Source organism: Cavia porcellus, unplaced genomic scaffold, assembly GCF_034190915.1.
Source record: "Cavia porcellus strain 051 isolate PalLab524CR breed Dunkin Hartley unplaced genomic scaffold, mCavPor4.1 scaffold_15, whole genome shotgun sequence".
Classification (NCBI taxonomy): Eukaryota; Metazoa; Chordata; class Mammalia; order Rodentia; family Caviidae; genus Cavia; species Cavia porcellus.
Genome location: NW_026947498.1, coordinates 45230419 through 45250388, shown reverse-complemented (window position 1 = coordinate 45250388; position 19970 = coordinate 45230419). Strand labels below are relative to the sequence as shown.

General features: G+C 37.6%; 1 protein-coding gene across 1 annotated transcript in view; it reads left to right on the top strand.

The window, feature by feature from the left end:
- The window catches only part of Dcbld2 (discoidin, CUB and LCCL domain containing 2), a 120413-nt gene that overhangs the window by 57865 nt on the left and 42578 nt on the right, over nucleotides 1–19970 (top strand). The window contains exon 3 of the mRNA XM_003469218.5: nucleotides 19007–19144. Coding sequence (XP_003469266.1) covers nucleotides 19007–19144 — 138 coding nt within the window. The remainder of the gene's footprint in view (nucleotides 1–19006; nucleotides 19145–19970) is intronic.

Genomic DNA, 19970 nt, shown 5'->3' with positions numbered 1-19970 from the left:
CTTCGGCCGCCAGGGCAGGTGTGTCACTCACAGAATGTCTATGTCCTCTTCTTACACAGGATGAGGATATTTACAAAGTAAAGATCCTGGCTCACTGCTGAGTCTTCTATACTTCTCAGGTGGACATAGTGTATCAAACATAACAGTCTCCTATGAGACTGTTGCATCACAAAATACAGAATCTATACATAACTCAAAAGATGTTGGTGAACCCTTTTGCCCTAGAATTACGAGGTTAGATTGTGACCTAAAACAGGGAAAAAGTTTTGAAGCTTTGTCTATAAATAATACTTCAAAATGTTTTCTCTAATATTTTGGGGCAGATCATTGATGAGCTGAGAACTGTCTCATTTCTTATCATAATTTGACTGAGTGGGCCTTACTCTACTGTTTGAGGGTAAGCTATTCCCAAATTTCTAGTTTTGTGAACCTTTCTAGGAAATAAAGTCTTTGGTGCCTTCTGGCAACTTATTGTTCAGTAAAGCTTTGAAAAAATTGCTTTGTATGCTGTATGTGTTTTGCCTGTAATACTTGGTAGCAAACCTAGTTTTGCTGAAATCTTTGTATTAGGACTCATTACTTTCTATATTAGCATACTTGGTATGAGAAACTGCCAACTATTCTGAAAGAAGATATCAGCATAATAAAAGGCAGGATTGTGAATCACTACATTTCCAGATATTTTAAGAAATAGAAACTGATAGAGATATTTCCAAAAGATGAAAAATATTAACAAAAGATGAGAAATATAAAATAAAAAGCGGCCTTTATTCTGAGAACACGGAGAGAGATGACCGGCAACCCCCTCCGCTGGCGTCCGGCGATCTCTCCGGCGGACATGCGGTGTGGGGGCCTGTAAATAACCTCGGTTTGGGGTGGAACCTAAGGCGGGCATTAGGGATACACAGGTAGCCCATTGGTCCTAGGTTTGGCGCCATATGTAAATTCCCAGGGGCGGGAAGATGGCGTCACAGGTAACTTCCTAGGGGCAGGGCAAGATGGGGCTTCCTGCTTCCGGTTGTGGCTTTCCTGGCTACAGTGTCCTGTCTGGGCCAAACCTTTCATATCCCGTCTTATGGTTATTATTATGAAAAGGGGCGAAGATTTCTCTCTTTAACTACTTCCTGCTGGCAAAGGGCGCTGTACTGGAGCCTAGGGGAGTCGACGGGATGAAGGTTGATGCCCAGGTAGACGCTGCTGCCAGGTGTTTTAGCCAGGACAACTTCACTGGTGAATGCACGTATGTCAGACTGGAAAAACAAAGAGACAAAATGTTATGAGGAGACATGGCACTGTCATATTTAAGGACCCAGGTGAGGTAGAGGGAAAGGTGCCTTTGATTTAGACATATCATTCTATCAGGACCATGTTGAGGTAGAAACATTTCCACGGTAAGGCAGAATTCTGAAAATTAAACATGGGGTTAGGAGGAGTGGAGTTATGAGAGGTGATTACTCCCCCATCTGAAAGCATAAAAGTTAAGACGGTAGGTTGGTGAGGCTTGTCTCTGGTATGCATGATGTTGGAGTCTGTAGGCAATACTGCTAAAGAGTCCTGCTGTAAAAATGATCATTAATAAAATGTAAGAAATTAGGAACCAAAGTGGATAACAAAACATGACTTAGCCTGTTAACTGTGGCTGCGAGGCCTTTGTGAGACGGAGACGAGTAGGCGACAGAAGATGAGATGACCACTCAGAATGATGAGATTTAGGGCTGGGAGTCCAGCAACTTTGACTTAGGCTGTAACCTGGTTGTAGTCCTTGGAATGATTTGCTGTAACAGAACTTTAGCAAGTATAAGACAAAAATGTATCTGAGAGTCTTGACCAGGGTTGTCTGACAAATTGGTGAACAAGAAAGGAAGGGGGTGGTCTATATCACTGAGGAAGGGTCCACCAGCAACAACAGGTGGAAGCTGTTGAGGCCTCAGTGTGTCTAAGTCAGCCTGTATAAAAGGCATTTTAAGATTTAGGACTGGGACCTGCACAAAATAGGCCCTGTTTGTAATGTAAATGGCATAGGTTGACCATCAATACCCCATCATAGAGATTGAGGACTTAATATAGCAGCCTGAATACTCAGGAAGACCTCTGTATATATGGCCTCTATGTCCACAAATATAGAGAATGTCTTACCTGAGACTTTAGTGCGACTTGGAATCTGAGATGGACACCTTAAAGGGGGCTGTTGTTGCCCTGAACTTCCTCAGTCTTCAGCAGCAATTTTCTGTCGGTGACTAATCTGGCAGTGTCGACATTTCCTATGAGGGCTAGAACTTAGGATGGCTTACCCACTCTCTGGTGGCTAGGACAGTCCAGTAGCCCTGGAGTAAGGTCTCAAAGAATGCCAGGATGGGGCATTTTCTTGTCCAGTATCTTCTGCTGCATTTGAGCATGGTCCATGGAGGGGCCAGGCAGCTCCACCTTGTGTAGGTTTACCTGTCTCAGAACTCCAAGTGTCACAAGTGTTAAAAATATGAAAAACCATATTAAGATCTCTATTATTAAGATCTCTATAAGGTTTGAAGGTCAAGTTTTGCCTTTTTGTTTGGGATTTGGACTATAGTAGAATTAAGTAAGTATGCAGGAATTTAATATTGGCATTTTAGATTAGAAAGCAGGCTTTATCTGGATGGCCTATCGCTTTTTTTTATAGGGTGACACATAGAATTAACAAAGCTTTAATCTGCCCAAAAAGACTTTAATGGAAACATTTTGCAGTAAAGGTTTAGCAATCTTATGAATAAATCTATCAAAACTGATCTAATATTGTCAAATTTGAACACATTTACTTTTTTTAAACCTGTTATTTGCAGTAGTATGAACCAAGACAAATAAAATAAAACTTTCAAGAAAACCCTTGTCTTGAAATAGAGCTAGTGGTTCCCAGCAAAAAGGAATTTATAACCTTAGTTGTTAAACAGGAGGTTGGTGAAAGCTTTGATTGATAAACAAGGCTGGTAAAATTATCAGGTGGCCAGTGACTTTGATTAAATGGTTTGAGAATTGTAATAAAAAAGCATCTTTTGAGTGGAGCCAAATTGTAAAAAAAAGCATGCCTGAGCAGAGCCGCTGAGCTGCTGTTTCGCGGCGCTCCGGCAGAGCACGCCCAGTGGGTGGGGCAAGCGCTGGGATGTAGCGCACAGGGGCGGGCTCGGACTGCCCCCGGAAACGTGTAAGGTGGCAGCGGCGGCGATGACGGCGCATGGGGAAGGGAGGGACTGGGACGGCGCATGGGGGAGGGGCTGGGAGGCGGCCCGACACAGCGCGCAAAGCTGGAACTGCTTGCAGGGCGTGAGGATTAGAAAGCCAATTTAGGAACACAGCTGGGTTTTGATTAGCCTCCTGGACCTGTTTTAAAAATTTGTTATAGTTAGTATGCTTGATCTGCTCTGGCACAGCTATAGGCCCAGAGTCATTATAAACGTCCTTAAAATGTAAATCATAATTAGTAATAAATTTAAATTGCCTGATATAATTCTGTGGGTCAACAGAGAGGCTACCTAATTTAAGGGTAATCTGGGATAGATCAGAAAGGGAAAAAGGCACATGGATGTTAACAAGTTCCTTGGGGCCAACTTGCTCCCGAAGCGGTAGCAGAGCCTGAGGAGATTCTGGAGCAGAGGGCTTTTGAGCAGCCATCCTTCCGATAGGCGCATGTGAGCAATCATCTGTAGAGCGGCTACAGAGCTGCTGCTGGTCACCCTGGGAAACACGAGCAGATGGCATCTCACTGTGTGCCTTGCAGCTAGAGGACTGCTGTCGGCAGCACAATGAAGCGTCATGTGCACTGCAACAGGGCGGCTGTTGTAGTTCACAAGAGGAGCCACAAGGAGACGCCTGTTGACAGTAAGGGTCCTGGAAACATGGCGGCGCCCTGTCACGTGACCCAAAACATGGCGGCACCCTGTCACGTGGCCCGAAACATGGCGGCGCCCTGTCGCCATGTGGCCCTCCGGAACATGGCGGCGCCATGCCATGTGGCAGAGGGTTGCAACATGGCGACTGTTCCCCGCGCAAGCTGGAACAATCACGCGACCTGCTGGAAGGACATAGCAACCAAGACCTAGTATGGTGGGCGGGCGGTGAGAATGCTGTAGGGGATACAGAATTCTCAGGAGAAGTCAGAGACTGAGAGGAAGCACTAACAGAGGGTTCAGAGCCGCTGGGAGAGTTATGGGTCCCAGGAGAAGGCGGGGGAGAGGATGGAACATCGGGAGGTAACTGCGACACAGAGGGATTAGAGCTGCTGGGAGAGTTATGGGTCCTGGAAGGCGGAGAGGGAGACGATCGTACAGTGGGAGGTATCTGCAATCGAGAGGGATTAGAGCTGCTGAGAGAATCAGGGATAGGGGGAGGAGAGTGCGGTCCGGTGGGAGGTAACGGCAGGGAACGAGTTTGGTGGTAGGCAGGCGGCGGCCGGGAAAACAATGGAGGACAGGACAGAAAAGTTTGCGGCGCGGTAGAGTTAGCTAAAAGTATCTCAGCGGGAGCACAAGACTTAATGAGAGATGGGCGTGTTCTCAGAATAAGAAAGGCTTGGACATAAGGGAGTTCTAATAACTTGTTGCCAGCTTGACAAAAATCGTACAAGTTCCTGAGAATGCAGGGGTCAAATGTTCCTTGTTTGGGCCAAGGCTTGCCGATAAGCGGGTAGGTTGGCCAGACCTCCTGGCAGTAAAAAGTTAGTTGTTTAGTTTTTATGGTACCTTTAATTTTTAGAGTACGTAAATTAGAAATTAGGCATTGTAAAGGCGTCTTTTGGGAGTTAGAAAATACGTTCCCCATGACTGATTCAGGCAAGAAAAAAAAACCGGAGGTCCAGAAAAAAGTCGTCACTTATTTGTGGTACCACGCGGCGGCTACGGGGTTCCAAACCGTAAACTCCAGTCGTCACTGAGAGATTTACGAATGGAGTCTACGTGGGGTCAGTAACAGTTTTGCCCGTGAAAGCGCAAGGCTTTAAGGGAAGTGAGGCATTCTTTCAGTGTGGGCGGTCCCAAAAATCTCTGCTTTGGGCTATCTGAACCTAAAGAACGTGAGAGATTTCGTGGGCGCAGGTTTGCCCAGAAAGAACCCTGCCCTGGGCGGTCCTAAGGACGTGAAAATGCACAGACCCACGCAGACGGGGAGAACATTCCACTGGGGCTGCCCAGTGCGAAAAGTTCCCCGGGGAGTGCTCACTTGAAATTAGTCTGGCCGATGCGGAGCGCAGGCGGCTGGCGACAGGAACGTCTCGGGAGAGGAAAAAGCTCGGGATTAATCCAGGATGTTATCTGGCTATCGGCTAGAAGACTTTGGGTATGTGGCCCAACAGTCAGTTGCCTGCCGATAGAGTCACGGCACCAAATGATAGAGATATTTCCAAAAGATGAAAAATATTAACAAAAGATGAGAAATATAAAATAAAAAGCGGCCTTTATTCTGAGAACACGGAGAGAGATGACCGGCAACCCCCACCGCTGGCGTCCGGCGATCTCTCCGGCGGACACGCGGTGTGGGGGCCTGTAAATAACCTCGGTTTGGGGTGGAACCTAAGGCAGGCATTAGGGATACACAGGTAGCCCATTGGTCCTAGGTTTGGCGCCATATGTAAATTCCCAGGGGCGGGAAGATGGCGTCACAGGTAACTTCCTAGGGGCAGGGCAAGATGGGGCTTCCTGCTTCCGGTTGTGGCTTTCCTGGCTACAGTGTCCTGTCTGGGCCAAACCTTTCAGAAACAATATTCTATTCTCTGTTCTCTTTAGAAGTTTGCCAGTTTTCTACAGGATAACTCTTAAAGCGTTCTTTAAAGTAGACATTTTACATGGGAAAAGGAAACTTAGGATATAGTAGTTGGTATAGTTTACTTGGGTACCAGTCCTGAAGAATTACTACTAAGGAAATATTTTAAAAGACAAAACTCATGTTAGGAAGATTTTTTTTAAACATTATTCACTATACAGTAAAATTGGAAGTGGTCTAAATTTTCCATAGTAAGAAGTTTAAGGTATGCTCACCTATAACATCTGTGGGCTCCCTGTAGTTATTTACTATGAATGTTTTGCTATTTGTCTTTTGATGAACAGAAGTGCACATTTCTCTACTAAGAATAATAATTTGGGGGTCATTAGTTGCATGTATTCCACTTTAATAGTTACTGCAGTGTGCTTGTATGATTTTGCTGATTTATACCCTCAGCAATAAATATAAAGATGTTCTGGCTACCGTTCTTGGATTTTATTGATTTTAACTTTTCTGGTGTGTATGTACTAATATTATAGTTTGCCTTGCATTTCCCTGATGGCTAATTGTGTGCTGTATGTTTATTATTTTAATATCTTTGTGAAAAATTTCCATTTTCATGCATTTTTTTTTCTGTTGGGACAGTTTTTTCTTTATTATATTGAAAGACTGATGAAGTTAGGCTTGCATTGTGATCAGGCTGATTTTAAACTCCTAGATTCAAGTGATCCTTTTGACTCAGTCTTCTGAGGAGCTGGGACCTTAGGCTTGTACCTTGGTAAGCATCTGTCCATTGAGTGATCTTTTTCTTACTTGTTTGCACTTGTTCTGTATATATTTTAGGTGAGTTCTTTTTAGATATACATGTAGATAGATAGACATCTAATATCTGTCTAGTATATATAGCAGATATCTTCATTCTTCTGGTAGGTTGCCATTTTACTGCCTGTTGGTCTATTTTGATAAACATTATTTTAATACGTTAACCTTTATTATTATTTTCTTTTATAGTTAACACTTTCTGCTTAGCAAATTTTGCCCATTCCTAGGTCCTGAAGATATCCTCAGTTTTCCTTTTAAAGCTTTATTATGTTCCTTTCTGCAGATATTATTCTCAGACCTTCCAGAACTATTATTGGGTATAACGTATGACTTAAAGTGTCAAAGTCCATGAGGTTCTTTTTCATTTTAAGGTGCACAAAAACATGTTGTTACTTGGTGTGTGTGTGTGTTCATGTGTGTGCGTGTGGTTGTGTCTACTGGGAACTGAGAAAACATAACGCTTTTAAAGGGCCTGTCTGATTAGATCAGGACTCCTCATAAAAAGTCTTACTTTTGCTATATGGGTAACACATATTTAAAAAAAAAAAAAAGAAAGAAAATTCTGATTTAAAACCATAGAAGCATACGAAGATGAGACAGAGGAAAATTAAAAAATAAACACAATGAAATCATGAAAGTAACAAGTTAGCAGTTTCTTTTATATCTGGTATTGTTAGGGGACAGGGAATAGATAAATATAGCCTTTCTGAAAATCATTTACTACTTACATTGCATGAATTGACTGATGAACAGATGAATGAATAGTACTCTGTATACACAAGTATACATTTATATTCTTTAACAATTATAAACGTGATAAACACTACTCATTTATGAGATGGAAAGAGGCATAGAGAGTACCTCTATGTTCAAAGTTTATTGATAACTATCTCCATGTAATAGAATTATGTAAGAATGATTATTATTTTCTCTTTATACTATTTTTATGTATAGTTTATAGATTTTTAGTACATTTTAAATGGAAAAATAGTAACAAGGCTGCCTTGAAATAAAGACATCATGCATTTATGGTGGTAGTTTAAAAAAGAAGTATAGCTTTTGGAAAGCAAGAGAATTGTTTGACTTCATTGCAGAGAATCTGGCCTCAAGTCCATTACATCTTTAACGTATGGGAAAACTGGAAACCTGCATTTCTATGGTAAAAGAAATAGTTCCTTAAATTACATTTTAGCACTTGAATGGGTTATTTTGGAATTTTTGATTCTAGCCCCTACCATATTTTCCTGGACCCTTAAGTCCATTTCCTTTGGTCCTTTCATGGTATTCTGAGGCACTATTCTCTCAGGTTTCTGATTTTTTGCTATTTGAGCCTCTTTTGTACCCAAACCTTCTCCAGCATTTCGGTCTCCACCCTAATCATCCACTTAAATCTTGCATCTCTTCCCTTTGAGAGTTATAGCCCTTTCTTTCCCTTAAAGTCGAGATGCTTTTTTTCTTGCTAGACTATGGATGGGGTTGTCTCATTTCTTACAGCTTATTCTTTTCACAAAAGATTGTGTTGTTTGCTTGGAACCCCAGGGTGCTGGCTTGGTTGAACCTCTCTCTTGACTGCTCTGATATGGTTCTGTGAGTGCTCAGATACAGTTCCCTCTTTGTATTTGCAGTTCTATATCTGCCAGTTCAAACAATGAATAGAAAATACTCAAGGAAAAAAAAAAAAAAGAGCTGACCATCCTGAACAGCATAACAAATATTTGCATGGTACTTAGACTGTACTAAGCCTTATAAGATGATAGAAAATATATCAGAGGATGATTTGCTGTAAGTTGTATTCTACTACCACACTGTTGTGTATAAATGGCTTGACTTTGGTATTGTGGTGGGTGATGGTCCTGGAGCCAATCCTCCTAGAAACAGTATGGGTTTATGTTTGCATTTTTCTCGACTATATGTCTATGAGAAGAATCTCTGTGTTATGTTAAACTGTATTTAACCTTTTGAAGAGTTGTCACTGTTTTCCAAAGTGATGGTGCATACTCAGAATCCTGCATCTTTGTTAGTACTTGGTACTGTTGTAATAATGCTAGAAATCTTAGTGGTTGTGAAGTGGTAGTAGTGTATCATAGATTTGCCTTACATTTCCCTCCTAATGATTTTTTAAACTTTTTCCTAGAGCATTGATTCCATTTCTAAACCAGTGTTTATGATGATTGGGATGTGTGATTTACTTGTATATTTGTAGTTTTCTTTTTTTTTAAATTTAAATTTTTTTTTAATTTAAAGAGAAAAAAGAAAGGAAATAAAAACACAAAGCAGTAAAAGGGTACAAGTAATACAGAATTTCAAGAAAAAAATATACAGTAAGAAATCACTAGTTAATAGGTTACATATTGTCTTCTTAGAAACTGTTGTCCAAATTATAAAATTAAAGCATATAAAGTGGACATTCATACAGTGATATTGGACACACTTCCATTCAGTGATCCAACAAAAGCTCAGTAATATGGTTTTCCATCCTACACACTCGAACATACCTGCGGTTATATCCCTTAGTCCACCTTCCTTTCCTCTCTTTTTTTACAATAACAATTACACTTTTTTGGGTTTTATTACTCCCACAATTCTTCTTCTTTTTTTTTTTTGAAGAGACTAAAACCAAATGTGACTAAGCAAAACAGTCAGTTGGAACAGAAGGATGGGCATAGTACGTGATGCAAAAATAGAATATCAGGTGATCAAAAGTGGTTACCATTGTGCCTCTTGCTATTTTTAAAATGAGTTGCCTATATCATCAGGTATAATAGAATTGATCAAAACAGTACAAAACAAGACCAATAAAACCTACATTGGAGACCTTACAGGACTTCAAAAGAAGATAATAATTAAACCATAATGGGCATCATAGTATATCTTATTGCCTTCAAAGTGGTTGCCTATACCCTCAAACTTGATACTATCAAACAAAATAGAATATAGTAAAATCAGACAGAACAAGATGGGGAGAGCAATACTGGGGTTCAAATCAGGTTAATAGGAAAACAAAGAAGTTACTATAATATATCCCGCTATTTTTAAATTTAGTTTTTCCTTAATTAAGAAAAATGAGAAAACATAGATTAATTTAAAAAAGTGGGGAGATTGAGATAAAAGAGGACATTGTAACAGACCAACACAGATCAGAACCGAACAATTTAAGCATTGTGTTTCACCACCAGATAATCTAACATAATAGTAGTCACCATAGTGCCTCTTTCCTTGAATTATTTGAGTATAACTTCGTATGCTATAGCATTAAGAATATCAAGACAGTGTGAAGCCATTCAAGAAAATGAAACAATTACAGGGTATTTAGAACAAACTAATAGAAAACGAACAACGATTTCTATATTATCTCTTTGCCTATAAAAAATTTTGTTTATACTATGGCATATAGTAAAATATAATAAGGTACAACATGTTAAAACCAGTGGAAACAGATGTACAACAGCTTCATGGGACTTCAAATCAAGATGATATTAAATCAGCACTAGCTTTTGTGTTGTGTTTTCTTCAAAATACCTATTCGTACTATCACAGATACTAAAATCGAACAACCCAGGTTAAAACCATTGCAATTAATGAGTGAAAACATTATATGGCTTCAAACCAATATGATTGGGAATCATGATTACCACATACTTTAATGTATTCTTATCGTTTCTTACACTAGGGAAACTTCGGTATTTATACATGTGAGTTTGATTTATTTCACTTATGAGTGGTCTCAAGCTGCGTCCATTTATTTTCTAAATATCTCAATGTGATCATTCTTTATAGCTGAGTGTAGTACTCCATTGCATACAAATACCACAACTTTTTTATCCATTCCTCAGTTGATGGACACTTAGGTTGTTTCCAAGATTTGGCTATTACAAATTGTGCTGCCATGGGTGCACATATATTACTGTGGTATGATGCTTTCAATTCTTCTGGGAATATGCCTAGAAGAGGAATAGCTAGGTCAAAATGGGCTTCCAGTCCCAGTTTTCTGAAAAATCTCCAGACTGGCCTCCACAATGGTTGCACTAGTCTACACTCCCACCAACAGTGCAGGAGAGTTCCTTTTTCCCCACAGCCTCTCCAGCATTTGTTGTTCATGATCCTGGCCATTCTTTCTGGAGTGAGATGGAATCTCAGTGTAGTTTTAATTTCCATTTGGCTAATGACCAATGATGACGAACATTTTTCATGTATTTATTTGCCATTTGTATTTCTTCATCTGAGAAGTGTGTATGCATCTCAGATGCCCAGTCTTGAATTGGGTCTTTGAATTTTGGAGGTCTGATTTTTTTTTTTTTTAATTCTTTATATGTTTTAGACAGAAGTCCTTTGTCTGATGGGCAGCTCACTAAGATTTTTCCCAGTTTGTGGGTTTTCTTTTCACTATGCTGGAGATTTCTTTTGATGTGCAGAAACTTTTAATAAGAGGTGATCCCAATTATTGACTGTGGGAAGTCATGCAGTTTGAGTCCTGTTCATGAATTCTCTACCTACTCCTATGTCTTCAAGGTTTTTACCCAATTTGTCTTCTAATAGAGTTAGTGTTTCTGTTTTAATATTTAGATCTTTGATCCATTTAGATTTTATTTTAGTACATAGTGAGAGGCATGGTTCTAGTTTTAATTTTCGGCATATGGAGAGCCAGTTTTTCCAACATCATTTATTAAAGAGACTGTCGTTCTTCCAGTGAACATGTTTGGCCCCTTTATCAAAGATAAGGTGGTCGAGTGTGTTTGTAGTTGTGGTTGTATCTTCTAATCTATTCCACTGATCTTCGGCTCTGTTTTGGTTCCAGTACCATGTTGATTTTACTGTGGTTGCTTTGTAGTAAAACTTCAAGTCAGGGATTGTGATGCCTCCTGCCTTGCCTTTGCTGCTTAGAACTGTCCTTGCTATTCTAGGTCTGTTCTCACTGCAGATGAATTTTAGGATTGATTTCTCAAGATCTGTGAGGTATGTTGATAGTATTTTTATCGGGATTGCATTAATCTGTATAACAGTTTTGGGAGAATGGCCATTTTCACAATATTTATTCTTCCTATCCATGAGCAAGGGATGTCTTTCCATTTTCTGAGATCATCTTCAATTTCATTTTTCAGTGTATTATAATTTTCCCTGTATAGGTCTTTCACTTCTTTCGTGAGAGTAATTCCTAAATATTTCATTTTTTTGGTTGCTAGTGTGAAAGGTGTGGCTTCTCTTATTTCTCTTTCTGTGACTTTGTTGTTAGTGTATAAGAATGCTATTGATTTTTGAGTATTGATTTTATATCCAGCTACATTACTGAATTTATTTATTATATCTAGGAGTCTTTCAATGGAGTTTTGGGGATCTTCTATATAGAGTATCATGTCATCTGCAAATAATGGTAACGTAACTTCTTCTTTTCCTATCTTTACGCCTTTTGTTTCTCTCTCTTGTCTAATTGCTCTGGCTAGTATTTCCAGTACTATATTAAATAGGAGCAGTGATAAGGGACATCTTTGTCTTGTGCTTGATTTTAAAGTAAAGGCCTTCAATTTTTGGCCATTTAGTATGATACTGGCTGTTGGTTTTTCTTAGATGGTCTTTATTATATTGAGGTAAAGACCATCTATTCCAACAGGTTCTTATCATAAATGAATGTTGGACCTTATCAAAAGCTTTTTGTGCATCTATAGATATGATCATGTGATTCTTACTTTTGGCTCTATTGATATGGTGTGTTACATTTATTGATTTACGTATATTGGACCATCCCTGCAGGTCTGGGATGAATCCCACTTGGTCATGGTGTATGATCTGCTGCATCCTATTTGCCAGTTTTTATTGAGGATTTTTGCATCTGTGTTCATTAGATAAGTGTGTAATTCTATTTTTTCCGTTAGGTCCTTCTCAGGTTTAGGTACTAGAGTAATATTTGCTTCTAGGAATGATTTAGGAAGGGTTGCTTCCCTTTCAATTTCATTGAAGAGTTTGAGGAGTGTTGGCATTAGGTCTTCTTTGTGTTTCTTGTAGAATTCTGCGTGAATTCGTTTGGGCCTAGGCTCTTCTTTGTAGGTAAAGATTTAATTACATTTTCAATTTCATTAATAGAAATTTGGTTATTCAGCAGTTTTACATCTTTATGACCTAGCTTTGGTACTTCGTGTGCTTCTAGGAATCTGTCTGTTTCCTCTGTGTTATCAAAGCTTTGAGATTAGAGGTTTTCGAAATAGGTGTTAATGATCTTCTGTATTTCTATAGGGTCTGTAGTGATTTTGCCTCTTTCATTCCTTATTGCATGAATTTGAGCTTTTTCTTCCCTTTTGAAAATAAGGTTGAGTAGGGGCTTGCTGGTTTTATTTATTCTTTCAAAGAACCAACTCTTTGATACATTGATTTTTTTGAATGGTTTTTTTAGTCTCTATTGCATTGATTTCTGCTCTGATTTTTATAGTTTCTTCCCTTCTTTTGGCTTTGGGCTTGACTTGGTCTTCTTTTTCTAGATGTTTGAGGTAAAACATCAGATTATTTATTTGTATTCCTTCTGTTTTCCTGACGTGGAAAATTAGTGCAATAAATTTTCTGCTGAGGACAGCTTTCATTGCATCACACAGATTCCAGTAACTTGTATTTGTGTTTTCATTTGTTTTTAGGTATTGTTTAATTTCTTCTTTAGTGTGTTACTCATTTTCCATGTGTTTGTGGGATTTTTGCAGTATCTTTTATCATTAATTTCTAATTTCATAGCACTGTGGTCTGATAGCATGCAAGGGATAGTTTCAACCCTTTTGCATTTATTTAAATATGTTCTGTGAATGACCCATGTACTGCTGAGAAGAATGTGTATTCTGTTGTTGTTGGGTGGAATACTCTTATGTCTATTAAGTCCATTTGTTCACAGGTGCGATTCAGTTCTTTTATTTCTTTGCCGATTTTTGGTCCGGTTGATCTCTTCTTTGGTGTCAGTGGTGTGTTAAGATGTGCTGTTAGAATTGTGTTACTGCTAATTTGGTTTTTCATTTCTGTTAGTTCTTGTTTTATATAACTGGGTGCTCTGGAGTTTGGTGCATATGTATTTAAGGTTGTTATCTCTTCCTCTTGGAGTTTTCCCCTAACCAGTATGTAGTGACCTTCTTTATACCTTCTGATCATTATTGGCTTTAAGTTAACATTGTCTGCAACCAGAGTAGCTACCCCCGCTTTTTTTTGGGTTCCTGTTGCATGAAATATTGTTTTCCATCCTTTGACTTTTAGTCTGTGAGTATCTTTTTGGGTTAGATGGGTTTCTTGTAGACAGCATATGGTTGGATTTTGTTTCTTGATCCATTCTGCCAGTCTGTTTCTTTTAGTTGGTGCATTGAGACCATTTACATTAATGGTTATAACTGTTATATATTTTATTGTTGTCATGTTTTCTTTCTGCTGTTGCATCTTTATCTTTCTGCTCTGTTTAATTGTCTGCTTTGTTTAGTGGTTTTTTCCTAAGTGTATCTAGGCTGTCTTTCAATATTCTTTGCAGGGTTGGCTTGGTGATGGTGAAGTTCTTCACCTGTTCTTTGTCATGGAAGTATCTTATTTCTCCATCAATTTTGAAGGACAGTTTTTAGGGTACATCAGCCTAGGTTGGAAATCATTTTCCTTTAGGAACTAGAATACTTCACTCAATGCTCTTTTGACTTTATTGTTTGTGCTGAGAAGTCTGCTTTGATTCTGATAGGTTTTCCTTTATAGGTGATCTGTCTTTTCTCTCTGACAGCTTTTAATATTCTATTCTTTTGTTCAGTTTCTGAGATGGTCATTATTATATGTCTGGGTGTAGTTTTATTTTGGTTATGGCTATTTGGAGTTCTATATGCTTCATTGATCTTGATACCAGTTTCCAATCTCATGTTTGGGAAATTTTCAGCTATTACTTCTCTAAATACCCCTTATAATGTGCCCTTCTTTTTCGTTTATCTGTGTCAACCTTATGTTGTTCCTCTTTTTGTCATCTTGCAGGTATTGAATTGTTATTTCCTGATTTCTTGTTATTTTTAAAAGATCTTTCCTTTCCTGTTCACTGTCTGCAGTCTTGTCTGCCAGGTCTCAAATTCTATCTTCACATTCATTGAGGCGGTGTTTACAACTTTCAATGGAGTTTTTTATTTCCTGTATATCTCTTTGCATCTGCTTTATATATTTCGTTTGTTTCTTATATTGTTCTTCCAGGGATTCTATCTTTTTGTTTATTTCCTCCAATTTTTTAACTGTGTCTTCTTTAGATATATTCAGCATCTCCTTCATTTCTTTTATCATTTCTTCTTTTACTTGAGAGATTATTTCTAGTTTGAATTTCTTTAAGGCTTCCCAGAGTTGCTTCTTTATTTCACTTACTATTATTTCAGGTATTTCAGCTATGTGGCATGTATTTTCTTCTATGCACATGGCTCCTAGGCTTTCTTGATATGGGCTGGATGTCTGAGATTACATTTTGGTCTTTTGTTTCGTCATTTTCCTATATTTTCACACTTCAAGTGTTGTTCCAAGTGAGGGAGAGAGGTCCACCAGGCTAGGAGGGGGTTCTATGGCTTGGCTGGACTCACTGTTCCCCAGCAGGAAGTGGCCGCCTGGCCCCTGGCGAGGGAGAGAGTTTCACCAGGCTGGGACGGGATTCCCTGCCTCCACCTGACTCACTGGTCCTGACAGGAAGCTGTGGTCTGGTCTCCAGGCAAGGGAGAGAGTTCCCATTTGCAGTTTTCTTAAAGGTTATATTATCCTTTAAAATACTCTCCTTTTCATTATGGCAGATCTCTAGAGCTTTGAGCTAGTTCTGAGAACAACCAGAGCCTGCAACTGTTGGCAGTAATATGCTTTATGTTGATTTATAAATAACTTTGAAGGGCCAACCTGTGTGTTTGGAATTAAAGAATTATCTTGTTTGCCAGATTAGAAGTGAATTTTTTTCTTCCTTCCTCAAAATATTTTGCCAAGTGCTTAACATTACTTGTGAGTTGGGAAATGTGCAGTTGAAGGAGGAGCCACGTGAGAGGAACAGCCATCTCAAGGCTGCAAGTAAGTGGTGAGGGCAGGTTATTTCTTGGTATGAGTTAGACTTAAAAAACACCTAGAAAGTTAACAGGTTTTTTATCATATTTTTTAAAATTAATATTACCCGTGGTTAGCACTGCCCTTTGAGTTTGCATACAACAAAAGTAGTTAAAAGCAATGTTTTTGTTTCTGCAGCTGATTTAATTCATATTTCAAGTGACGAGATAATTGCAATTAAATGAGATGAGAACACTGTGTCGATAGCAGATACTTTCATGATTTTTCCCTGTGTGTAGTCATCCATTTCTTATTGTCCTTTTGTATTAAGTTTTTGACTGTTGTTTCTTTTCTTTTCTTTCTTTCTTTCTTTTTTTTTTTTTTTTTTTTTTTTGGGTATTAGAGATTGAACCCATAACCTCACACTTGCCAGGCAGGCACTTACGCCACTGAGCTAAATTCCTAGCTCTTGTTGTTTCTTTGTTTTAAAAAAAAAAAAAATGTATCCTAAAATTTTTTTGTGATGATCAAAGGGTCACACTACCACTTTTAAAAATTCAAGTGAGATGATAGGTGCCGTTCTCTACTAGACATGCTATATATTTTCTGTGTAAGGGGAGAAATTTTGCTTGAGGGTCTTTTCTTTCTAATATATATCAGGCCAATTGAATACACTATAGTAAAAGATTACATAGCTTACCAACGTAAGAGGAAAATGTCTGAAACACAATATGTAGAATACAATGTCATTTTTGCCTTTTATTCCATTGATAGGTAGTCATGAAATTATTCCCTGATAGAGCAAACAAATTTTTCTGCTTTTCCTAAAATTTCTTGTAAAATTATTGCCTAGATATAAGATTGAGAATAATAGTGCTTTGGAGAATTAGATCTTGAAAGAGAACTGGATGACATTCAATGAACAGTGCTGAACATTTCAGAATTTGAGTTTTTATCTTAACTGACAACTGTTTAACCTCAGTTTGTGCTTTCTAAGGAAATTGACTGGTTTTGGATAGATTTGCGTAAAATTTAAAGTGCAGAGTTTTTTTTTTTTTTTTTTTAAGTTAGCAATAGGTAGGAAAAAGTCTTTAGGGACTAATGCATTTTTAAAATTCTGGCGAAATTTCAGAATAGCACTTTTATATACTCTTTGAAATGTTGGTTCCAATGTGGTTTTATAGAGTGGTCTGGAAAGAATAGGGTCAATTTCTGCAAATGAGTATCTCGAAAGAAAATCAGATTTAGCAGTAATGCAGTGAGTAGAATTAGGTGATTTATGCCAAAAAACAAACCAGATATTTACTGGTTTAGTTAAAGGATGAGACTGTTGACTGGATGTTGAGGAACAAGAAGAGGATTGTTGCTGCTGTAGAAAGGAAAAAGCGGCCAGATGGATCACTGTCAGTTTTGAAGTACTCCTTGAATGTAACCATCCTCTGCTTAGGAGAAGAGGGAAGCCCATGCCATTTAAATGCTTCTTATAGCCTCTGGGAAGCACCATAAACTCCATTGCTGGTGAGGGATGGAAAAGAGCAAGAGAGACAACTGTTCACTTGTGCTGTTAAGACAAAAGTGCTATGACTAGGTGGCTTACACAACATTTACTTCACAGTGCTATTTATGCTGGAAGTCTAATATCAGGGTGCTCTTCTGGGTTTATATCTGGTGATTTTGCCCTTGTGTTGTGCCTTGAATTACAGTAGAGAAGAAGCAGCTTTGTGATTCTGTTTTTATGAGGACATATTCTCATCATGAGAGCTCTTGCCCTCATGACCCAGTTTTTCCCAAAAGGTCATTTACCCAAGTATTACCGATTAGACTTTGCAGTGTAACAATTAGGGATGGTCACATTCACTCCCCAACACATAGATTCTTTCAACTGCCAAATGAGGGATTTGTAATAGACCTTTAAAGGTCTTTCAATTATGACAATCTAATTCTGTGACCTATTTTATCTTGCAGAAAACGGTGACAGTGAATCCTCATAATAAATATTGTTTTACTGTCTATTTCTTACTTAAGCTTTGTCAAAATATAATTTACACATCATGAAATTCACATATTTTTAATATATGTAGTTTGATGAGTTTGAATAAATTTATACAACTATACAAACATTATAAAATCCAGTTACAGAAGTTTTATGCAATATCAAAAAATTTTATCACACAGGGTTCTTTTGTGCCTATATGGAATCAATTCTCTTCTTCATCTCCAGACCTGAAATAGAGATGTTTCTTTTTTATCTGTTCCCCTGAGCAAATCAGGCATCCACTAACCTGCTCCTATCTCTTCCTTTATGTGCCTTTTGTAGAAGTGTTATATAAATGGCTTCTTTTACTTAGCATGATATTTTTCCATGTTCGTTCCTATTAGTTTTCCTTTGTATTGCTGTGTGTGGCTCCTTTGTAAGGGTATACACTACCACATTTTGTTTATCCATTAAGTATTAAGTAAATCAGGTTGTTTCAGTTTGAATCAGATATGAATAGTAGTGCTGTGACCATTTGCATTGTTATTCTGTGGAGATTTTTTTTCCTCCAGTAAATAACTAGAAGTGAGTTGTTGGGCTATATATATGTCTATGTTCATTGTTTTTAGAAACTGGCAAACTTTAAAAGTTTATAAATTTTTATTAATATTTGTTTATGATTCCCAATGAGTATATTCATCATGGGATACTGGTACATATACATATCAAATCTTGATCCTTTTTACTTGTCTTTCCCTTCCCCTCCCTTGAGTATCCCTCCAGGTCCAGACTGCCTATCTCTATAAAACATTCATTTTGTAGTCTCACTGTATACATAAAAGTATTATGTATAAAAGTTCTGATTTCTCCTTGTCATCTGTGCTTCATTTGTTCACTGTTCTTGGCTGTATCCCTTTTATGGGTGTATCTTGGTATCTCAGTGTAGTTTTAATACTCTTTTCTTTAGTAAATATGATATCCCTGAGAATTTTTGGAACCTTTTTGTCAGAATTTGAGAGACGAATTTCCAGCCACATAAGGAAATCTATTTTATAGTTATCAATGGATCTCTTGCTTATTTTTTTTTTTTTTTTTTGGCTTTTTATCTTAGAGCTGTCTTGAGAATGTTGCTTTTTATATATCTGTTCTTCTGAGAGAATGTTAAATATGTTGTGGTTACCTGCCAGCATGAAATGCTTTGATTTTTTTAAAAAAATTTTTCATTATTGTTTTAAAGAATATATATATATATATTTTGCTAGAAACTGATTCTTATAATATGAGTGATAGCTGTACTTTTGAATTATTTGGAGAATTATTGACAGTTTTTTCCTCTAGAGTAATGTAGTTTTAAATTATTAAACATTCTACTCATTTTTTACTGATTTAATTCCCAATTCATTCTTTTACTATGATCTGCTATATACATTGTAAATATTGTTGACTTCACGAGAATCATGTCAAACGTACCTTTTTTTTTCTTTTCTTCATTTCTAGGTAAATACTGTGGTCTGGGGTTACAAGTGAACCATTCAATTGAATCAAAAAACAATGAAATTACAGTGCTGTTCATGAGTGGAATCCATAATTCTGGACGAGGATTTTTGGCTGCATACTCAGTTATAACTAAACAAGGTAATTTCATCTTATGTAATAACTTCTACATTTTGCAGTTTTTGATCAAAATGAAATGTTTTTCAGGTACTTGTTATCTGAAATTAGAATAAAGCTGTAAAACAGAAGTTAATAAAGCATATACAAATCTTAACAGTTACATCAGTTTCAGAGTTCTAAAAATATTTTTATATAAAATGCATATGCATCTTCTTAGTAGAAGAAATACTTTACACTTTTGAGTGGAACACAAGCTATGAAAGGTTAAAAATTTGTGAATTATTAAGAGGTAGCATACAATTTAAAGTTTATTATCCACACTTTACCATTTTCATGGTTTGTATTAAAGACCATATTGCTATGCGTTTCAAAGAATAGGCCCCTACATGACCAGGTACATCCTATAACTGCTTAGGTGGTACAAAATAAACAGGAGGAATTTTTGAATTGTTAATGTTTATAATCTAAGTATGGTGGTAGGGATTAAAAACTAAGCTATTAAGTAGAACAGATTGTAAAATTTACCTACATCTAAGATAAAATGCAAGATCTGCATGAAACATTTTGTATTTTGGTTGCTGTGACTGAAATTCATTCCCCTGTGCTATTCAGAGTACTGTGATGAGCAAGTGTTTTTACTGCATGAACATTTAAATTAGGAATCAATGATTACTTTTATGCTCAGCAGTAAATTAAGTTGACCCACTTAAATTTGAAATTAGCAGTTAGTACGTGTTGTTTAAATGAGAATATTGAGCACTGAGAGTAACTGAAGACAAAGTAAGCTGTTCTCTTCAGTGTTGATAGGTTTGAAAAAATACTGAAAACATGAAAAAATACTGAAAAC